This window comes from Cupressus sempervirens, chromosome 3 (assembly GCF_028749045.1).
Source record: "Cupressus sempervirens isolate cs-2001-9-10 chromosome 3, ASM2874904v1, whole genome shotgun sequence".
Taxonomy (NCBI): domain Eukaryota; kingdom Viridiplantae; phylum Streptophyta; class Pinopsida; order Cupressales; family Cupressaceae; genus Cupressus; species Cupressus sempervirens.
Window position 1 is genome coordinate 747,909,186 of NC_143120.1, and position 20,887 is coordinate 747,930,072.

The following is a 20,887-nucleotide window of genomic DNA, read 5'->3' on the forward strand; positions in this document are numbered from 1 at the left end:
TAAAATCTTAAACTATACTTCGCAAATAATCAGTTGTAAAAAATAAAAGAATATTAGCATCATGGTGTATGAACTTATTTGCTGTAGCATATGTTTAGCTATATGTAAGAACAAATTAAAATCTTGTACGGACAAACCCAAAATGAACCTGAACCCAACCCAAAAAACATTTGAGCAAATTTCAAACCTGAATCTCGAACTTGCATTCGTATGAGAATCCAAACTGACAACTTAGCTTATTTGCCTAATGCGAACAAATTATTAAAAAATATTGATTACAATCACCATCAATCAGGTTCGGGTGGATCGTATGCTTCCCTTGTGGTTGATTACCATGATCTTCAACTATTTTATTCAAGGCCTCAATTTCTATCGAGGACTTCCCTGTTGTCTCCAGTCAATGAAAGCACTCCATGGCTGGATGTTTATTTTACTGAATTCTGTATATTTCCTGCTTCATCGATTTTGTACAGTTCTTGATCATCTCTGTTGATATGCTTATTGTGACCCTCTAACTTAGCCAGTGACAAATATATAAAATTCTCATTGCCCACCTATCTCAGCCCTGCCTTGTGCTACTTGTTTGATGACTTACTATTACAAACACTGAATTGTCATGCATAGCGATATCTCTCTATGTTTGTAAATTGCTATTTATTCATTGTATAAACTAAATTTGAATCTTTAATTAAAATTTATATTAATCATATTCTCAAGGCCCAAGTTGGTGAGTTGGTGACATTACAACAATACCGGTGTATTAAGCTTAGCTTCATCTACAACACAACTGACATCATGACCAGTAGCAATACCCTAATATCAATCTGTAAATTCCAAGTAATAGTAATGTTGTATCATCAAGCTCAGCAGTATCGGTATCACCAAGCAATTGTAGTAATGCAAAACCGATAAACTCAGCCCAAGACTAAATGCCAAACACTGTATTATGAGTAGTAGCAAGAAACCAAAAGATACCGTTCAAACCAAAGGAAGTTCTGGCGTATAACATATATTGAATCATATACAAAAAAGAGACTTACAGCACAATTCCTGCTAGTAATACCTTTCAGTCTGAATATATCCGGACCTAGCACAACTGAAGTACTAACAAATTTGTCACTAATACATCATTCTTCCAATCTGCCATCAATAGTTATCCTTCCAACAAGTTTGACATCGATGACAACCCATATTTGCTACACTTAATACTTCCAGTGAAACAGCAAAAACAGTTATTTGAAAAGTCCACAAGGGAGGGATGTAATATTGTGCATGTTTTCTAAGATTGCTTTGTAGCTATGTTGGAAAAATTTTCAAAGTTTTTGTTGAGTTTCCAAGTCTGAACAAGATTTTGGTTTACCAAGTTTTGCCCTTTGGTGTGGGTGTAAAATCCTTGACTTCTAGAACTTCCATAACCTTTCATCTTTCCAATAGATCAGCTTCTTGACTACACTTAGAGTTTCTGCATGGACTTACAATGTTAAATGTCACTTTATTGTGGCAAATAAAAAGTGAAATGTCCCCTTCTGTTAAGTGGCAAGAATGAAGAATTTAGTATATTAGATTCCAGTAGGCTAATTTTGGGATATCAAATTTTATGGATAACTTTATATTAATTAATTTAATAAAGTGACTTAAGTAAAAAATAAAGGGGAATATTAAAAGTCCCTCTATATTTGAGAAATATTTGGAGCGTCTTCTTGGACTAAAAAGCCTAGGATGAAAACTCTAAGGGAAATCAATTTTGGTGGTGAAAATATGCTCCCTAGCTGGTTGCTAGTGGATTTACCCAGATTTCATGTGTGGATTGAAGAATGTGCAATTTGTGAAGTCTTGCAGGCAAGACAAATTTTTAGTGAAATCATGTATGTTTTGAGAATTCTTTTAGGGTGTCATATTTGAAATCTACCAGAGGATTAAATGTTATTGTTAGCTGGGTGACTACCATATGTGAATGATCCTAGATGACTTCTTTGTCTCGGGATCTAGTCATTTCTTTGGCTGGATGAGAAGATCCTTTCGAGTTGAGGTTGCCAAGTTGGATAGATTGGAGGCGTTGCATCAGGTGTTAGTTGACTTCATTTGTGAAGCTTGACTGGATTGGTGGGTTGGTCAAGAGCCTATGGAGGCTGACTTGTGAAAAGAAGCATTTGGAGGGCTAGTCAACTTTTGCTGGGGCCATGGGACAAACAGAGACCCTTATTTGCACGTGTGGGCTGTTAGTTGAAGGTGTGGAAGATTCTCGTGGCTGAGATGAGTGAACTGCATCCATATTTAGCCATACACCCAAGCATATACTGGGTGTTGAATTTCCTGCAGGCTGCTGATGCAGATTCCGTGCTGCAGTACTATTTTAAAAAGTCAAATCAGATTCGTATCCCTGTAGTTTGGCACCAGAAAGTTAATAAAGGAAATCCAATGTTATTTCGGTTTATACATGTAATTTGTTCTTAAATATTTCCATGTGCTATCAATGAATGAACATTTGGAAAACATTTCAGTTCATTCAGAACAGAATCAAAATCAGAATCAAACAGATGTACTTTTTATTTTAACTTGCATGCAAAATTTTGACAAAATGTTCATGGAGAAAAATGCAAAAGTGTAGTGAATTTTTTTAAGGGTCGTTACAATAAGAAACATGCCTAATTTTCTCAGATTCTTATATCGGTTTTTTAAAATTTCCCTCTCTAATTAAAAACAGAAACTAGTATGCATTGATTTTTAATAATGTTATTTATATTACAAACAATTGTAATTAAAACCACAGTTTGCAGTCTCGGACTCAAGTATTCGGCAAGCTCAAAATTTTGACTTTGTAAAAACTCAGCAACATATAAGTGCTAAAAATTGAAATTTCATAGTAAAACAGATTTTAATTCTAATAAGTAGGAGATGTTTACCACAAAAATTCAAATTGTGATACTGCTATCAGAATACATTTGTGCAAAGTTCAAGTCAAATTCATTGATGCATGTTTCATGAGTAGTGGTTCATAAGAACTGATCTCTCATGAGAACAAATGGAACACTTAGTTCTCATTGTATCTAGGTTATGCTCACACAGATGAAGCATTGGGCCCTATTGGGAGGTCACACGTTCCAGTACTACTCCAACTCAAGCACACCTAACTATAGAGTTTCCTTGAAAATTAAGCCCACTTAGCTTGCCACCCAATGTAATTTTTTTAATGCAGATTCAATTACAAAATGTGTTAAATTAAAACTTGACATCTCAAAAGGGAAAATTCATATATAGCCAAAATTTTCTGTGAAAAAGCATTTTAACCAATATTTTACCCACAGGGACATTTTTACCCATGTTTGGCTTGTTTCTATAAAAACCCATGCATTAAACTTGTAGAAACTTACAGAACAAAAAATAATTGAGTACTTGGCAACTTGGAGGGTACTCACAGAGTTTGGAACTATGATCAAAACATAAATAATATTCACAAAAATGTTTAGCTGTTGTTTCTCATCTCAATAATACTTGTCTAACTTAGTTCTTTAATAATTTTCTTATTGCAGATGATGATTGGTTAAATCTAGATATTGTCTTGGATGCATTTAAAGCACGAGCGACACGGCTTCTGGTTACTCTCTCAAGGAACATTCAGATGTTTCCCAATCAAGATGATGGTAGTTATCATCTTTAATGCAACTTGTTTTATGTTTTCATTATGTAATCTGTAGTGTCTTTGTTTCAATAAATACATAACAAATGTATTTTGAAAAATTTAAATTGCCCCTGAAATATTTTAGAAAAGTAGCCTATTTCTGAAATCCAGAAATTGGGCTGTATAAAATACTGTATATGCTAGAGAGGAAAAGATCTGGACTTCTGACTTTCTTTAAGTATAAAATATAATACTGAAAGAAAAACAAAGGTTATTCTGATAACTGGACTTCACTACATTGATGTCATTATGTTTATGAACTTTCAAAATTCTGATGATATCATTTTGTAGTCATCAATACCATTAGATTTTAAATTCTTTTGTAGTTTTGAATCATTACAACATTGCTTGCATTCACAATTGCCCACTCTTTCGTGGCCATACTATCTGGAATCTGTATTTCCCTAATGAGAAGGATTTTTCTCCTCAAAGTGAACTTCATTCAGTGTTACTGACTAGGAGATTGAGTGGCATGTTTCATGTAAATTGGATTAATTTACTTGTGTGAATTGATGTCCCCAAACAGCTTGTGTGACCTCTAGTTAAGGATCAGATTTTGTATCTTTGTTAATGACATCTTTTGATGAGTTCCAGATAACAATTTCCATGCAAGGGTGTGCTTTATTTGAAATTCGTGATGTAACGTTCCATGATGGATTCCAAAATATTGCATCAAATGCCATCTTACCTTATATCCTTCCAATTTATACAAGGTCAAAATCGATGAAATTCCATTAAATTCCCTTATTCAAGAAGATTGGGAATCACTAAATGTTTATTTTCAATATCGAGACATTTTCATTTATAAAAATATCTGATAAAACATTAATCACTATTACTAGCCATGGTTAAAGTTGTACCCATGTCTATGCTCATATTTCAAATGCGAGTAACAAGCCCTACCTTAACTGTCGCAAATTCCTACCAGTTACAATTATATGCACAATTGTAATAGCCCTAACTTCAAACCATCTTCTTCTACAAGCTAGGGTTGTTGCACCAAAAGATTGACTTGTTAATGCCTGATACAACTACTAGACTTATAGAACATAATAGGTAGTTAATCCATGTCACAAATCCCAAAGGGGAACATTAGTCCAACAATTTCCCCCTCAGTGCTACCCAAGGAGATTCAAACCTATGACCAAGCTCTGATACCACTTGTTATAAGCTAAGGTTATCTTTGCACCAAAAAATTGACCTATTAATGCCTTATACAAGCACTAGACTTATAGAGCGCAGGAGGTAGTTAAGCCATGTCACGAATCCCAAAGGTGAGTGTTGGCGGTTAGTCCAACACTACATGCTAGATAAGTAGCATACAAATTTGAGGAGTAGGAGACCTTGTCTCTTGTACATAAGTTTTGTAATACATATTCATAAAAAATATGGACTGTTGTCCTTCACTTTGTCATCACAAAATGCAAGCAACACCACGAAATTTTCAAATTAGTTTCATATTTCTCTAAGGTAATTCATTATTTGATTGGCAAAGATTGATCAATCAATCGTTCCCGATTCATATATAGTCGATCTTTTTACTAAAGGTTCTCATCAAGTTCTTTTCATTTTTTTAATTTGTTAGCCTATACTTGATTTTTGAGGCCTTCAAAGTCCCTTTTGCATTTTCAAGTGTTTTTTTTCGCTGTGTGCCATGGGGACGCATCTCTTGGCATTTTTGCCTCATTCCCATACCGGTTACGAAACATGGATGTGGTAATGATTTTTTCCAATTCCCTGGGCTGTTTCATTTTGTGAAAATCGAGAACCGTCCCTAAAACGCCATTTCAAAGTGGGCAAGAAATGCAGGTACAAAATTCCATACCAAGGACGACAAATTTGTCCCTAGATCATACCTGATAAGGAATTTTGTACCTGATTTTCTAAAGCGGCGACAACAAAAGAAAAAGCAAAAGAAAATGTTTTTTTAATCTCTCACCTTGGTGCAAGGCCCACATGGACATTGGGGTATAATAAAATATTCAAACCCTTTTTTGGCTTTAAAAAACAAAAGGCTGAAGTCTTTTGTTCATTTGAAATATTTTGCAAGTTGTGAAGAGCAAGAGAAAAGCAACAGGAAGAGAAGAGTGCATTTTGGAGGTGCAAGAGGAGATTTTGCCTTTATTTCTTCTTCATTCTAGGTATGTATTTTACTTTCTTTTAGTTGATTCAAACTCTATTGTTATTTGTTGCCATTTTTCATTTTGTTTCATCACATAGAGGGGGCATTTTGAATGAAACATTGAAATACTTTTTTTTTCCATAACTTGCAGTAGTATAATACATTACAAAATCCAAATACATGACCAACAAGGAGGGTGAGGGAAGTAGTGATAGCATGGATGTTTCCATGCAAGAAACTCAAATGTCACATTTACGAAGACAAAGACAAAGATCGAGGGCAGCCATGGATGATTCTTCACCCGATATAGATGTCCCTATGGAAGATGCAACAATGTCTAATCCATTTGAGTGCCCTTCCAAAGTCCTCAAAAAATATGCCAAAGGCCCATACAACCCCAAGGAACCTCTCCTACAATTTGCCAAAATGTAGACACAAATGAGGAAAAAAAAAAAGGGTTCTAGTAGGAAATAGGAGCGCCATAAATGTAATAAAATTTATTTTGGGAGCTACACAAGATTGTAGTGTCATCTTTTATGGATAGGTGGGCAAAGGGTGAAAGGTTGCAAAAAAACTATAGCTGAAGAAAAATGTGAGGCTAATAGGTTGCATGTGTAGGGGAGCGAGCGGGGTGGGGTGGGGGGCATTGAAAGTAGGGGGTTGAATAGGTACTGCACCCACACCCACACCCACTCGCACTACTAGTTAAGGGAAGGGAAGGGAAAGGCCAAGAGAGATAAAATGTGGTTGAATTATTTAACATACAAGCAAAAGAGAAAGCTGAAGATTCCATTGGCAGATTTCTTTTTGCTCATGGTATATACCATTCCATGTTTTTTGTGCCTCATTCTATAGACAAATGTACAAAGATATATATGTTTTTGGTCCTTCATTTATACCACCAGGAGAGACTAAATTACACACCACCGTCTTGCATAAAGAGTACTCAAAAGTAACCATTTTAATGGAGGCTATAAGATGGACATGGATGAGTGATGGATACTCTATCATCATAGATGGGTGGACCGATATCAAACATCAGTCACTCATCAATCTTATTGTTACTAGTATAGTAGGGGCCTATTTTCTTAGAGTCATTGATTGCTCATGGAAAAGGAAGGATGCATCCTTCCAATTTCAGATTTTGAAGGATGCTATTGAAGAGGTAGGGCCTTCAAATGTTGTGCAACTAGTCACTGATTCAACCCAGGTGTGTGAATTGGCTTGATTGATAGTAGAGAGCACCTATGAACACATTTTTTGGACCCCGTATTGTGTACATGCATTGAATAACACCTTGAAGGACATTGGGAAAATTGATTGGATAAAGGCTATGGTGTCCAAGGCTAGAGATATGTAAATGTTTATTTGTAATCATCACACATGTTGTATTATTTAGGACATTTTTCAAGAAAGAATTCTTCAAGCCCGTGGAGGCTAGATATGCTCGGTACTTCATTTTGTTGGAGATGATGCTTGAGGTCCGAGAAGCCTTAAAATCTGTGGTGGTCACCAAGGCTAGAGATATGCAAATGTTTATTTGTAATCATCACACATGTTGTATTATTTAGAACATTTTTCAAGAAAGAATTCTTCAAGCCCGTGGAGGCTAGATATGCTCGGTACTTCATTTTGTTGGAGATGATGCTTGAGGTCCGAGAAGCCTTAAAATCTGTGGTGGTCAATGCAAAGTGGAATAGATGGCATGAATCAAGCACCTTGGATGGAAGAAATATGAAACAAAGAACCTAGATGATAATTGGTGGATCACAATGAGGTAAGAAACTTAAATAATTGTTATTGTTGATTTAATAAAAACATTTTCTGGTTTTAGCATTAGCTGATTTAAAAAAAATTTATGTTTCTCACTTGTAATTTGCTTTCATTTGCAGATAGAGTTTCTCCTTCATCTATCCTATTGTGCAGGTCATTAGATATGTTGATACTGACTCTCCTAGCCGTGGAGAGATTTATGAGACCTTTGATACCATGCTTGGGTAGGTCAAGCAAGCTATTAAAAATAAGGAAGTACTTTGGAGTTCTATGAGGAAAATTTAAGCCCATTGTGATAAAAAGGTGGAACACTATGAACTCCCCACTTCGTATGGCAGTCTATGTAGTCAATCTTGAATGGTATTCAACAAGGCCTAGGAGAGTACCTCCATCTATTGATGAGGAGGTGAGTAATTTATGTTTAATTTTTAAGTTTTCAACAGTTTACGATTTTTTATTTTTTAATATGTTTTTAAAATTTTAATTTAATATGTAAAGTTCATAAATTCTAACTTCTAAAGTTTTGATTGTTCGATATAGGTGGAGGTTTTCTTAAAGGCCCTTTGAAAAATGTATAATGGAGAGGATGTCGCAAAAATTCGGGGGCAATGGCTTGACTTTACCAATCTTCTAGTCCAACTTTTGGTAGACCATAGGTGAGCATTGAAAGAGCTGCATTAGCTCAAAGAGACCCGATTGGATGGTGGACATGGCATGGTAAAGATGCACCTAAGCTAAAAGTTCTTTCCATTCACCTTCTTTCACAAGTTGCAAGTTCCTTTGTTGCAGAGAGGAATTGGTCTATATATAGCTTCATCCAATTAGTCAAGAGGAACAACCATACCTCTAGATGATCAAGGAACCTTGTGGTTGTTCACAGTGTATGCGACTAGAAGAATGGTAGAGTCTTGATTATCGGAAGACTCCAGCACTACGTTGGGATGTTAATCCCGAGGATGCATTGTAGATTGATGAGGATGACATACCTCTAGGGTTGTTTGGTTTCCATTGTATGAAGACCCTTTTCCTACCCCTACCAATGATTCAGAGAGAGAGGTTGACCCTGATTTTGATTTAAATATAGATTTAGATTCCTAGAGGACAGCCATATATTTAACTTTTTGCATTGTAGATACTCAGATACATTATTGCTTTTGATTATTATGGAGTTGTTCATCTCATTTAGACTTTTAGTATTTACTTTATGTCATTTTGATTTCATGCATGATACATTCATACTTGGAGCCTTCGGGCATTTTCGCTATATGTATGCGATATTCGGATATATCATATATCATATCGCCATTTGAATCTTGATAGTTTTCAATTTCCATGTATTGAGCTTCTTAAATGTTTGACTCTATTGTGAATAGTTTATCAATGTTATGATATGCATATTTGAATTTTGTCTCTCTATATAAAAAATTTCCATATGTTTTTAATCCTCGTCCGTAAATTTTGGCTTCAACTCGTACAAGCACTCAAAAAAATCCCCACCTCGAAAAATCTATGCAGCTTAGGTTTTTATTATTTTGTGTTTCCTTCAAACGCATGCTTTCGACCATATCTTTGATTCAAAATATCTTGGGGCTTAATTAGAGTTGTTAGTCAAAAGATATTAAGCATTAAGTGCCTAAAAAGTGGGGTTTGTAGCTTGAAGTTCATATTTAAAATATTGACCTTATGTTTTAATGTTGAGTTGCACTTTGTTGGGTGGATATTTTGCAACTGACAGTTTTGGGTAAAATCCAGTCGCAAACTAGGATGACCAGTTACAATGTGTGAGATAGAGTCTCTCATATCTTAAAGGGAAGGCTCCCCCTTCTCACCGTTCTTTGGATCAACTCAAGGTAAGCAAGAAGTTGAGAGATTCTTTTTATACTCAATTATCAAGAATGCAAAAACAACACGTGAATCAAAGACGACAAATGCAAATCACAATCAAAGCTTCTAATTTGTCCAAGTGACAATCTCACCCAACCAAAGTTAAGTCTCAATTGATTCTTTATATTCACTTTTCTTTCAAAAAGGCGCTACACATCAAAGTTATGCTTGCACAATTTCTCCAGAGCTCTCTTGCATACAATAAAAGATGACTTCTACAAAGAGAGGGAACTCCTTTATATAGGCAAAGGATTTGAGAAAAAGATGGATGAAAATGTGGGAGCAACTCAACCAACTTTCACCGAGTCTAACTAAAAGATAAATCATTGGATTACATGTCTTTACACATTCAATTCGTATTACATGTAATTACACATTTTCATGCAATACATCCTCTTTGATCTACAAACATAAAAACAAAATAACAATCTTAAAGATTGTTCTTTAGTGCCTTGAATTTGATGGTAACATCATATATTGTAGGAAGATCAGAAATCTCCATTGTCTTTGATATGGCTTCCATTCTAATTGCATCAGCATATGCTGATTTCACAACCTTGGAATTTGTCGCTAGAGAATCTTGCAAGTGCTTTGCCAAAGATTTATACAAGGCAAACTTGTTCATTGTATGAGAACCAAAATCTTTAAAATCTAAATCAGCATTGATTCTGATTGTATATTCTGAGGTTGTCCCTTCAAATGCAGCCAAATTACCATGTGCATCAAGAATTTGACATCCCATTTGTTCCAAGTCACACATGATCCCAACTTCTATTGCTCGACAATATCCTAAACTAGTTTACAATTTCGTTACAAGCTTTCTCAGCGTCTCTTCCTTGTAACCCATGAGTCCTTGACATTTGTAGAACATTTCACAAGATGGACGAACGTCACATGTAACCATCATCTAGATCAGATTTAGCAATCTCATGCCAATCATTCATAATTTCTTTCAAAGTATTGGCCTTCTGAGCCAAAGATGTAGACAAATCATGTATCATTTCTTCAACATTTTTTATATGTCCAAGAACGCTAGCAGTGTCGAAAAGGCTTTTATTTGACTACTCATGTCCCTTGACTTCTTAAGTATGAGAACCTCCATATAAAACATATTATACGAATTTCTAATGGAACTACTTTCCTATGTGTTGTGTACACCAAGGTGATTTGTTGTTGAATGATAAGTCTAGCTCTATGTGGATATGATAGACCTCATATCATTCAAGCTCTTTTATGAATAATATGGAGGCATCGGGAAATATAATTTATGATGACAATAACATGGAAAGAAAGTGTTATAGAATGAGTTGATGAACTATGATCTTGGTGTTATTAACTTAGGGGACAATAAATGAACCATGGTTATGGGGGACTTGTGTGTAGGTTCTTTGAGTAATCTTGTTGGTGTGGGAGCACCTAGTCAAACATATGGGCACATGAAGACTAATGAGACCAAAGAACCCAAGAAGACATCAATTAGGCTCGATTAGGATATTTTGAAGCATATCTTGGCATTTTCTGATGATAAAACAATGTAAAGGTTAAAAGTCCTAATAAGGACCTTAGGACCTAAATAATTGTAATAGGGCCCCAATAGTACTCTAAGGGGGGTCAAGATAAGATAATAGGGTCTTAACTAGGCTGAATGGATTCTAGGAGGATCAAATTCTGAAGTTGGATAGGTTATAGAGCAAGGCAAGTGAATTCAATAAAATTTTCAAATTATAACAGCTAGTGCCATTTAGGAGGGAAAATGTGTTTAAGGGTCTCAATGGGTTTTTAATGACTTGAAACCAATTGGAATGAGTTGTAACAGTTGAAACTCACCTTATAAAGCTTGATCAAGGCACAAGGAGGTCAAGTGCAGAAGAGAAGGATTTGTATAGACTATGATATCAATATGCAATAAAATCATTGCTTTTCTGCAACTCCTTCATACATTTGAATAGTTGGGATTTTAAATTAATTGTATTTGACATTTGGATGATTTGGGAACAAGATTAAGTCATCCCACTGAACTTTTGTATGATCTAAGGTAATGCAAATCTCATATTTTCTCAGTTGTTACTCATAGACTTGAGGTTTCCTGCATTATTTTGAGAGTTTTGAGTTCTTAATATTCATGTCCATTCTATGAATGTAAATGCTTTGTTCGTCATAGGAGGTCATACTTAGACATGTATCGTACTTCACTAACCTTTAATATGCAGACTTATTGAATATTTGGGGTGATCATTGTGAATGATTGGTCAAAGGAACACTAATTTGGAGGGTTGGCTTTAGCAATAAGCATTTTGTCTTAATAAGGGCATATTTTTATGAGCAAGCCCTAGCTTGGTAAGGGTTTTTAGCTAAGTTACCGATGTTGTTTCTAATGTTGATGCGGGTGTGGGGTGTTGATGTGTAGATTTTTTTTGGGAGATTTTGGATGCATTTGGGTGCGTCCATATATATATATATATAGAAATACTATAATTTATGTATGCAAAGAAATGCAAGAAATATACAAAAATAAACCATTCTATAGCAATTAGCATATTCAAATTGAAATAACAATAATGTCAAATTAATAAATTACTCAAGTTCAAGATTCCAGTGCAATTCGAATTACAAAATCAAAACATAGTTCGTGGTTCAATGTTGATCAATCAAGAGTCAAAGCTCGAGATTCACAAATCAAATTCAGTCAATCAAACATGGCACTAAAAATAGCTAGATGCTTTGTGGATGCTCTATCGATACTCTGTGGATGATTTCCCAAGCATCCCTCATGCATTCGGTGGTAGGGATTACGCTTCTTGCCCACCTCCATGCATAACCCAAAAACATTTGCACATTTGCATGCATCTACACCCGCATGCCCTAGAAAACATGATGCACTGGTATCTAAGAAAAAATGAGCAATTTGGGGCTTTTATATTTGGGGAACCTATAGGATCAAATTGATTAAACAATCTTTGATTGGAGACATTATAATTTTGTTGAAAGAGCCAAGGTTAGGAGTCAAGTATTTGGCATAGTTGCTTAGTAAATTTGGGTTAATTTAGGCCCAAAAACAGTGACAACTAATCAAACTGATGAAATGGTCCAAAATAATTAGTATTGAGCTTTTGATATGTTCGAGTATCCTTAAATGGGTATCAGAATCTACAATTTAATTTAAAGGTCTTTTGGAAAGTTTTAAAGAAAAGTATTAAAACCAATCACTAGACACCTAATAGGAAATTAGGCCTATTGGGACAATAGATAAAGTTTTCCCATTTAATGAACACTTGAAACTTTGGAAGTTTTTTTTTTTTTGGTTCGATTGGATAAATATAAGCTATTTGAACCTTTGTTAGCCATTGGGAATGTTGGATTAACATTCTTGGTGATTTGAGTCATTAGGTGCCTAAGGGACATTGAAGAATAATACAACCATTTTGACGCATACTTGTCCTCGAAGCCTTAGAGCCTTGATTGCTCCTCATCGTATTGGAATCAAAGGTTGCATGTAGAACCTTGAGGGAGGAAAACAACAAACCTAAAGAAGATGGCACCAAGAATCAACTAGCCCAAGAAATAGAGGAACTGATGCAAGAGTTGGAAAAGGAAAAGAGGGAAAAGTGGGAACTAGAAGCAACTAAGGAAAGAGAAGATAGGATTGGAAGGAGAGAAAGATTGCAATTATTGGCAAGAATAGAGGCTTTGGAAAAGGAGGGAACAACTAAGAATGTGACACGAAAATGCTAATGAAGAAGAAGAACGTGAAGGAATAAGACAAGAACAAGAGCAGCGTGAACAAGAAGAAGATGGCATTGAAGAGAGAAGATTTATTAGGCTAGTGAAGGCAGTTCAAGGACAAAGAGGAAATTTAGATCTACCTATCTATTAGGGTAGGTTGGATATTGAAGAAGTGCTTGGTTGGATAGAGGCACTTGAGAATTACTTTGAATTAGAGGATGTTGAGGTGAAATTGGCTAAGTCAAGGTTGAGAGGTACAACACTTACTCGGTGGACAATTGTACAAAGTAAAAAAATAGTAAGAGGACTTGACAAGATCACAAATTGGGAAAGAATGAAAGCAAAGGTGAAGGGGCAATTCTTACCACATTATTTCACAATTCAAACAAAGAGGATGAGGCAAAACCTTAAACAGAGAGACATGGATGTCATGACATATACTGAACAACTTCACAAGTTAAGCATTAGAGGTGGAGTAGAGGATGAGGATGAAAAGGTGGCAAGATATATCAATGGTCTTAGATTTAATATCTAAGATGAGATGTGTTTAAACTTTATATCTACTACACACATTAGGAGAATGTTTTCAGTTTGAATTCACCAAAGTAATGAGAATTGGAATTGGATTGGAATCGGCATGGCCGAATCGAATCGTGAATCAGCCATGAATTTCCCATGAATCAACTATGAATCGGCAAATTTTAAAAAACTCTTTATATTAGAGATTTTAACAATTTAAAACTTATTTCATGCACCCTTTATTGAATATAACTTAAACACACTCTAACATCATCAAATAGAAGTTAAAACTTAACATACATAAACATGGAACATAAATGATAAATCCATCACATACATAACTATGTTACATGTAAAATGTAAATTATAGGCTAGTTGAAGTAAATAGAAATCATATGATCATAATGATTCAAATCATAGAATGTATGTAAGATGAAGATCCGTAAGACATCAAATCATAAATGTATGTAAGTAAGAATCTAAGATGAAGATCCATGAAACGTATGTCTATCAGTATCAATATCTGTAAACAAAATGAAAAAACAAGGCTCCAACTCAAGCCTCATCATCATCCTCAAACTTGGTTGTAGCCTCAGCCTTAGCCTTTGAGTATCTAGTTTGCCTACTAGAAATGCATCTAAGGTAGGTCCTAGAGGACCGCTGAGCCATATCCCCTACGTGTAATATCACTATGGCCTATGTTTGTGCATGCGCGTGTGCGTCTATCAGTGCCTGAATGTGCTTTAGCTGCCTCCTCTACCATGGCCACAACCTCAGCCTCTATATCCACCTGGTCAACCCACTCATGGTCTTCCTCAATGAAGATTGAATCCACAGCCTCAGTGAACCACTGTAATTCTAGATCAATCCCTCCAGAATGATTAGAGAGGAGTTAGCTCCCAAAATCTATCTGATCCTAAGACAAAGGTTGTAATGAACAAAGACAAGATCATTCAACCTCTGCACAGTCAACCTATTTCTCCTCTTCGACTGGATGTGCTTGAACATGGACCAATTGCGCTCACATCCAAAAACACTGCTTGGCTGACTCAGAATATAAATGATAATTTTTTGAAGTTTTGGGATTGTGGGCCCAAACATTTGCCACCATCTATCTGAAATAAGGGAAAAGAAAAACAATTAGTCTCATTTACAACTTTAAAATTACATAATCAACAATTAAAATTTAAAATGCACAACATATAGGTCGTAAACTTTAGATTCGTGAATATATTATTTAATTTTTACCTAGCTGTATTGTTGTCCAAGCATCTATGGCCATCCTGCTAGAGAAAAGTGGCCCTTCTTTATTATTGAACTTGTTGAGCTCAATGATTGCAATTGTGCTATCCTCATCACTACTTAACCTCTGGATCACTATATATAAGCTGGTGAGAACCTCCTCATTTGTCTTGAAGTTAGGACGGAAATGAAACGTCGGATTCAAAAAGTAAGCTGATGCATGGATTGGTCGGTGAAGCTAATTCTACGATCTCCTATCAATGATATCCCAAATAGGGGCATACTTCTCCTACACTCCTGCATATTGGGCTCTAATGGTCTCCTTGGCCCTATCCATGGCCTCATATATGTAGCCCATAGAGGGCTTCTCCCCGTCAACAATTCGTAGGAGAGATACAAGGAGCTTAGTGACCTACATATAAAGTAAAACGGAAATTTGAGTCAAAACATAAATATAAAATAATATAACTTAAATTAAAACTAAATCATTAAACAATTAAATATTAAATATTAAATACTAAATAGTAAACTATAAAATACTATATGTTAAATTGCAATAAATTTACCTTAAGGATTTCTTTAGCAAGTTTCCAAAAACCATCATCATCAAAGATGCAATTCACCACATCCACCCCTGCAGTGGTCGTAGCATAGGAAGATGAAATCCACTCCTGCCCAACAAACATGCTCTTCAAATCATCCCTTGATGTCAACAAGGACTGCAGTGTGATGAAATTCGAGGCAAACCTCGTGATGCCTGGATGAGCTAACTCCTTTCTTCCTGTGTACTTCCTCATTGTGCTAAGAACAAATGAATGATTATAAATAAACTTGCATATATTTTTTGCCCTTTCGACACATGATTTGACGATTAACCCACTCAAGCTTGCCAATTTCGTCCAACATGAGGTCAATGCAGTGTGCCGCACAAGGGGACCAAAATATGGTGGGTGCTTCTCCATCAAAAGTTTACCTACAACAATTTTAAGTTAATTAGAAATTCAAACATATTAGAACCTAGGAAACTTAGAATTAGAAAAAGTTCAAAATTCAAATAAGTTTATTTTCAAAACTTGAAAAGTTAAAAGTTTACCTACAACAACATAGCTTGCTACATTATCTGTCACCACCTACACCACATGTTGTTCTCCCACCTCTGATATGACTTCCTCAATAACCTCACATAAGTATGTGGTGTTTTTTATATGAGCGGAAGCATCAATGGATTTGAAGAACATGGTATATCCTACAAAACAATGAATTATAATGGATCATCAACAAATTAGCAATCAACAAATCAAAATTTGAAATATTCAATCATGATTCACAATTATGTATGTAGGAAAGTAGAATGATCAATCACCTCCACAGGATACAAGAAAATTGAGGAGTGTTATATTCCTCCTATCTGTCCAACCATAAGTCATGATGGTGCAACCCTTTTTGATCCACTCCTTTCGGTCCTTCTCAAGCTCAACTTTCATATCCAATACCATTTCATCCAAGAGGTATCCACTCAACTCAACCTCAGTTAGGACTTTAAAACCCGAACCACAAATAACAACGGTATCTATCATGTTTTGCCAATAAGGAGCCCTATCACAAATAGAGTATGATAGAAATTTAGATGTCAAATCATTATGTAAGCTTGTAAAGAGAATCTATGATTAATCAATGAATCATAAAACAAGTAGATATAATTAAAGTTTTATTTTTAAGTTTAACCTTAAAAGAAACAAAGAAAAAAAAACAATTACCTGCCTCCAATAAATGGAATGTGGCAAAAGTTCCAAAATTTGCAAATATCTTTTTCGACAGCACCATAAATCTCTTTGTTCAAACCCATGCCCTCAAGCATGGGTTGTGAGCCAAGAGTAGTGCAAGGCACAAAGTAACTATCTATTTTGTTTTTCCACGCTTTAGGCCGCAATAGGTTGGAGTTGGACTCAATCTCGGTATAAGACTGACTAGCACTAGCACTCACATGAGCACTAGAACTAGGACGATAAGGAGGCCTAGAAGAACCCTCTCCAACACAACCTACGGATGCGAAAGCTGATGCAGATGTAGATGCGGCTACGGGAGCATAGGAGCCAATAGCCCTTAACCATTCAAGTTGCATTTTCTTATTCAATTTCTCTTGTTCATATTTTTCTAATGCCATTAAACAAGTGTGTTTTGCCTCAACAGTTTTCTGAGTGCAAATTGTAATATCATGTCCAGTATAGCAGCAATGTGGTATTTGAATCTATAAATACCACTAGAATTTATTTCTTTACAAAACATACATTTCATTTGAAATTTGTTTCTTCCAGGAAACTCTTCAGTATATTTCCAACATTCATTTTTTTTACCCATTGCGGAAAATGAAAGCAAAGGGCTGCTGCAATAAGAAAATTCAAGTAAAATATCAAAGTTTGAAACTAGTAAACAAAAGCTACAAAACAACAAACCCTAGTTTGCAATTTAGTAAAACTAAAAAACATTCAAGATTTGCAAATGAAAACTAAAAAAATTTAACAAAAAATGCATAATACACTAACATGCAAAAAAACATCACCACTTACCTCTTGCAAATGAGTTGAGTGTTGCTATTGACTCCTTAATGCTCCCAATGCAATTTATGGCCTCCTCAGATGGACCTCTAATCTCTTTGGTGCTCTTCCTTCTTGCTGGTTGGAAATCTGTGGTTTTTCTTTTCTTTTCTTCTCTCTCACTTTTCCTCTCTTCTACTCATGCTTAACAATTAGAAGACCCTTTAGGGTTAAAACAAAGAGGAAAGGCCAAAAAGTAAAAAAAAACATTTGTTTTATTAAAAAAAGAAGTCAACTTAAAGCCCTACTGTGCGGCCGATTTATGGAGTTGATTTAGGCGATTTTTTCCATGAATTGCATCAATTGGCAATTCAGGGGATTCATGGGAAAAAATCGGTGATTTTGATTCACAACTCATGAAAAATTGCCTAGGTTGAATCCGCAATTCATGGGGAAAAATCGGCAATTTCGATTCACGGCTCATGAAAAATTGCCCAGGGTGAATCGAATCGCCAAATGGGCAATTCAGGTGATTTCATGGCGATTCTCGGAATTATGGAATTTACTTTCCTAGCTAGCCTAGATTTGTAACACTAGAGCAATTCGGTAGAACCCCAAGAAGAATCTAAGCATGTGCTCGCAAGCCACCAAGCAACCTTCTTGTTTCTTAAACCCACACTTAGCTGCTAGCTCTGCCAAATGAATCTCCTTGAGCTACCTCTTTACCCACTACTCTCCTCTCCTCTACGATGCTATCCATACCCTCCTTTTATACATCACGGCCACAAGTTGGCCTTTACAAATAGAAAACGCTAGAACTTGCAACAAAGCACTCTATGCCTCAAGTCAGCTTACAACAATCATTGAATGCACATAGGAGAAAGGACCAAGTCTAGAAATAGGTCGTCATGCATCCCAATGGTCAATCTACATCACGAGCAATGCATAAAATTAAATGTATAGGTCAGCCAATCAAAACAACCAAGAATGCACTCGTCAGTGAACACACCAACCAAGCTTGTTTGCACAACACCCGATACGAAACATCTACCAAGCACAAGCTCTTCCACTGAGCACATTTGGTAAAGCAGCATCTTCAGTCAACCACCAAGTTCGTCGGCGAAGCCACATCTTCCAACTAAGAACCGCCACCAAATGACCGAGCAACACCAACTCCCATCACCGAGAGCCAAAATCATACTTAAACATACAGGATTGCCAACTTCCCCAAGATGCTCCCCATCGTAATATGCAGAAGTATTGATTATTTGGGGTGATCACCATGAATGATTGGTCGAAGGAACACTAATTTGGAGGCTTAGCTATAGCAGTAAGCATTCTATCTTAATAAGGGCATATTTTTATGATTGGAACAATTTTATGATGTCATTTTATTGGTGAATCAACTTCTATTTGATTGGAATTGTGCTTGAGAATTAGACATTGAAGGCTCTTTGTTTCGATTTGGTTGTAATTTGTAGAATAAAGTACAAAGTGTTGCGATTCTGAATGATTTTTCCTTCATTTGTCAATTTTTGTAAACTTGTTTATTATCATCTTCATTGTTTTCATTGATATTGATGATATATAGATTTGTTCATTGTTATGAATAAATGTTTGGAGGTGGTTTATTAGTTACCTGCAATCACTCGAAGTTAGATGAAAGTTTGAAACTAACCAAATAAAACTGCCTATTATCTTCTTCTAATGGAAGTTTGAAGTTTAAGGATCTATTGGGATCGATATTGACCATCTCACCCCTATCGAGTACTCTTGGATGCCCCATCAAATCTTTTGCAACCTCGGCAGGACTTGAACAAGAATATCATGACTGACATTTATCAAGAGTATATTCATACTACTTGGACTATCCTCCCCCCCCCCCCAAGAAGCTCCGTCCAAAGATGGTTGTCTATGACATATGTGGAGCACTTCCCGATTTACATGGCAAGATCATTGTGTGCCCCCTCGATCCTTTCTCATGGTTGGTCCTATGGTCTCCGCATATCTCTTGGTTCTTTTAGAGTGGGCTCTTATCGGCTCCGCATCTAGACTAACTACCATTTGGATATGGAGAACAAGATATGTCGGCTTTGTGGTTTAGGGGAAGCCGAGACTAAGACTCACTTCATATTTCGCTTCGCCTTTTACTACCAAGATTAGAGGGAGATTTTGCTTATTCAGAGGGGTCTAGTCTCTCCCATCCCTCGTCACATATATTAATCAAAGATGGCTTCCACTTTATCTTCAAGAGACAAGGAGGTTCAAGGACCACACCTTCAACAGATTCTCCCCCAGAGCTCGCACTCCAATCAGCTTATCACCTCCTTTTTCACAGAGCTACCCTCTATGCAGGGCACTAAGTGGACACTTGACCCCCCTTCGAATCTCCCAGGGCAGTGAGACCACATAGATCCTCCACTCAACAACAACTTCCATCTAGGACCTCCACGAGTCTTCGAAGACATCTTGGATTTCATGTCTTGTGGCATATCCGTCGATAATGGAGTTTTTCTTAGTAGATCGGGGCAGCTAGTTCACCAGGTTGTTGTGCCTAGTTTGTGGTTTTCCTCTTGTTTTGGTTCTTCTTTGCTTGTCATTTTGTCTTTCTCTAGACGCCATATGGTGCTCCCAATGTTTATTAGCTTTTTTATCTGTTTTTGGTGGTCCTTTACGCCTTTTTCTTTACCTTTTGTTGGAATTATTAAATTTACCTTATCTTATCTTCTATTGCTGATAGATAGAAAGGGTGTGGTATGTTCTATTAATTCATTGCCTTGAGGTTGATGGTGTCTAGTGATTGCAATAAAAGAATATCATTGAAAGAATAATTCAAATTCAGATTGAAGAGGGCACTGTTCAGGCTTAGAATGTTTCAATTATATATTGTGAGCATATATTGTTTATAATAGAAGTTGTAGTTGAAAGGAAATATCAGATTCTGACATAAAGAAAGGCATGAGTTGTTTAGAAGATATACACAGAAATCTGAAGTTTTGAAGCTGACATAACAAAGGGATACTTTTACAATGGGTATGCTGAGACTGGCAATAGTTCTTCTTTGATCCAGATTGGAGAAATTGTTACAGATATCTGAAGTCTGTTTATATTTATATTATAACTTTTTGTTAACTTGTTCCAAATGTTGCAAAGAGAAATATTAGAATTGGAAATCAGATTGTAACTTGTTATTGTGACATCCTAAGGTCAGTGCTTTAAGGATACTGGTTTGGTGCTGATGTCGTTTAGTGGATATTGAGAGGGTGCTCTTATAAGTGATTTGGTGATTCCTTGGGCCTGGTTCCCTAAAACTTTGTGAACTTTTTGACTGTGAGGCTGGATTAGGACAGTAGATCTCTAGCAGCATTTCTCAACATTTCCACATAATCTTGTACATTGTCTCTTTGTGTG

At 36.0% G+C, this 20,887-nt stretch overlaps 1 protein-coding gene across 1 annotated transcript in view; it reads left to right on the forward strand.

Annotated features, from left to right (window-relative positions):
• LOC149568978 (peroxisomal acyl-coenzyme A oxidase 1-like) overlaps positions 1-20,887 on the forward strand; it is a 233,966-nt gene that overhangs the window by 204,598 nt on the left and 8,481 nt on the right. Inside the window, exon 11 of the mRNA XM_089821796.1 lies at positions 3,531-3,641. Coding sequence (XP_089677922.1) covers positions 3,531-3,641 — 111 coding nt within the window. The remainder of the gene's footprint in view (positions 1-3,530; positions 3,642-20,887) is intronic.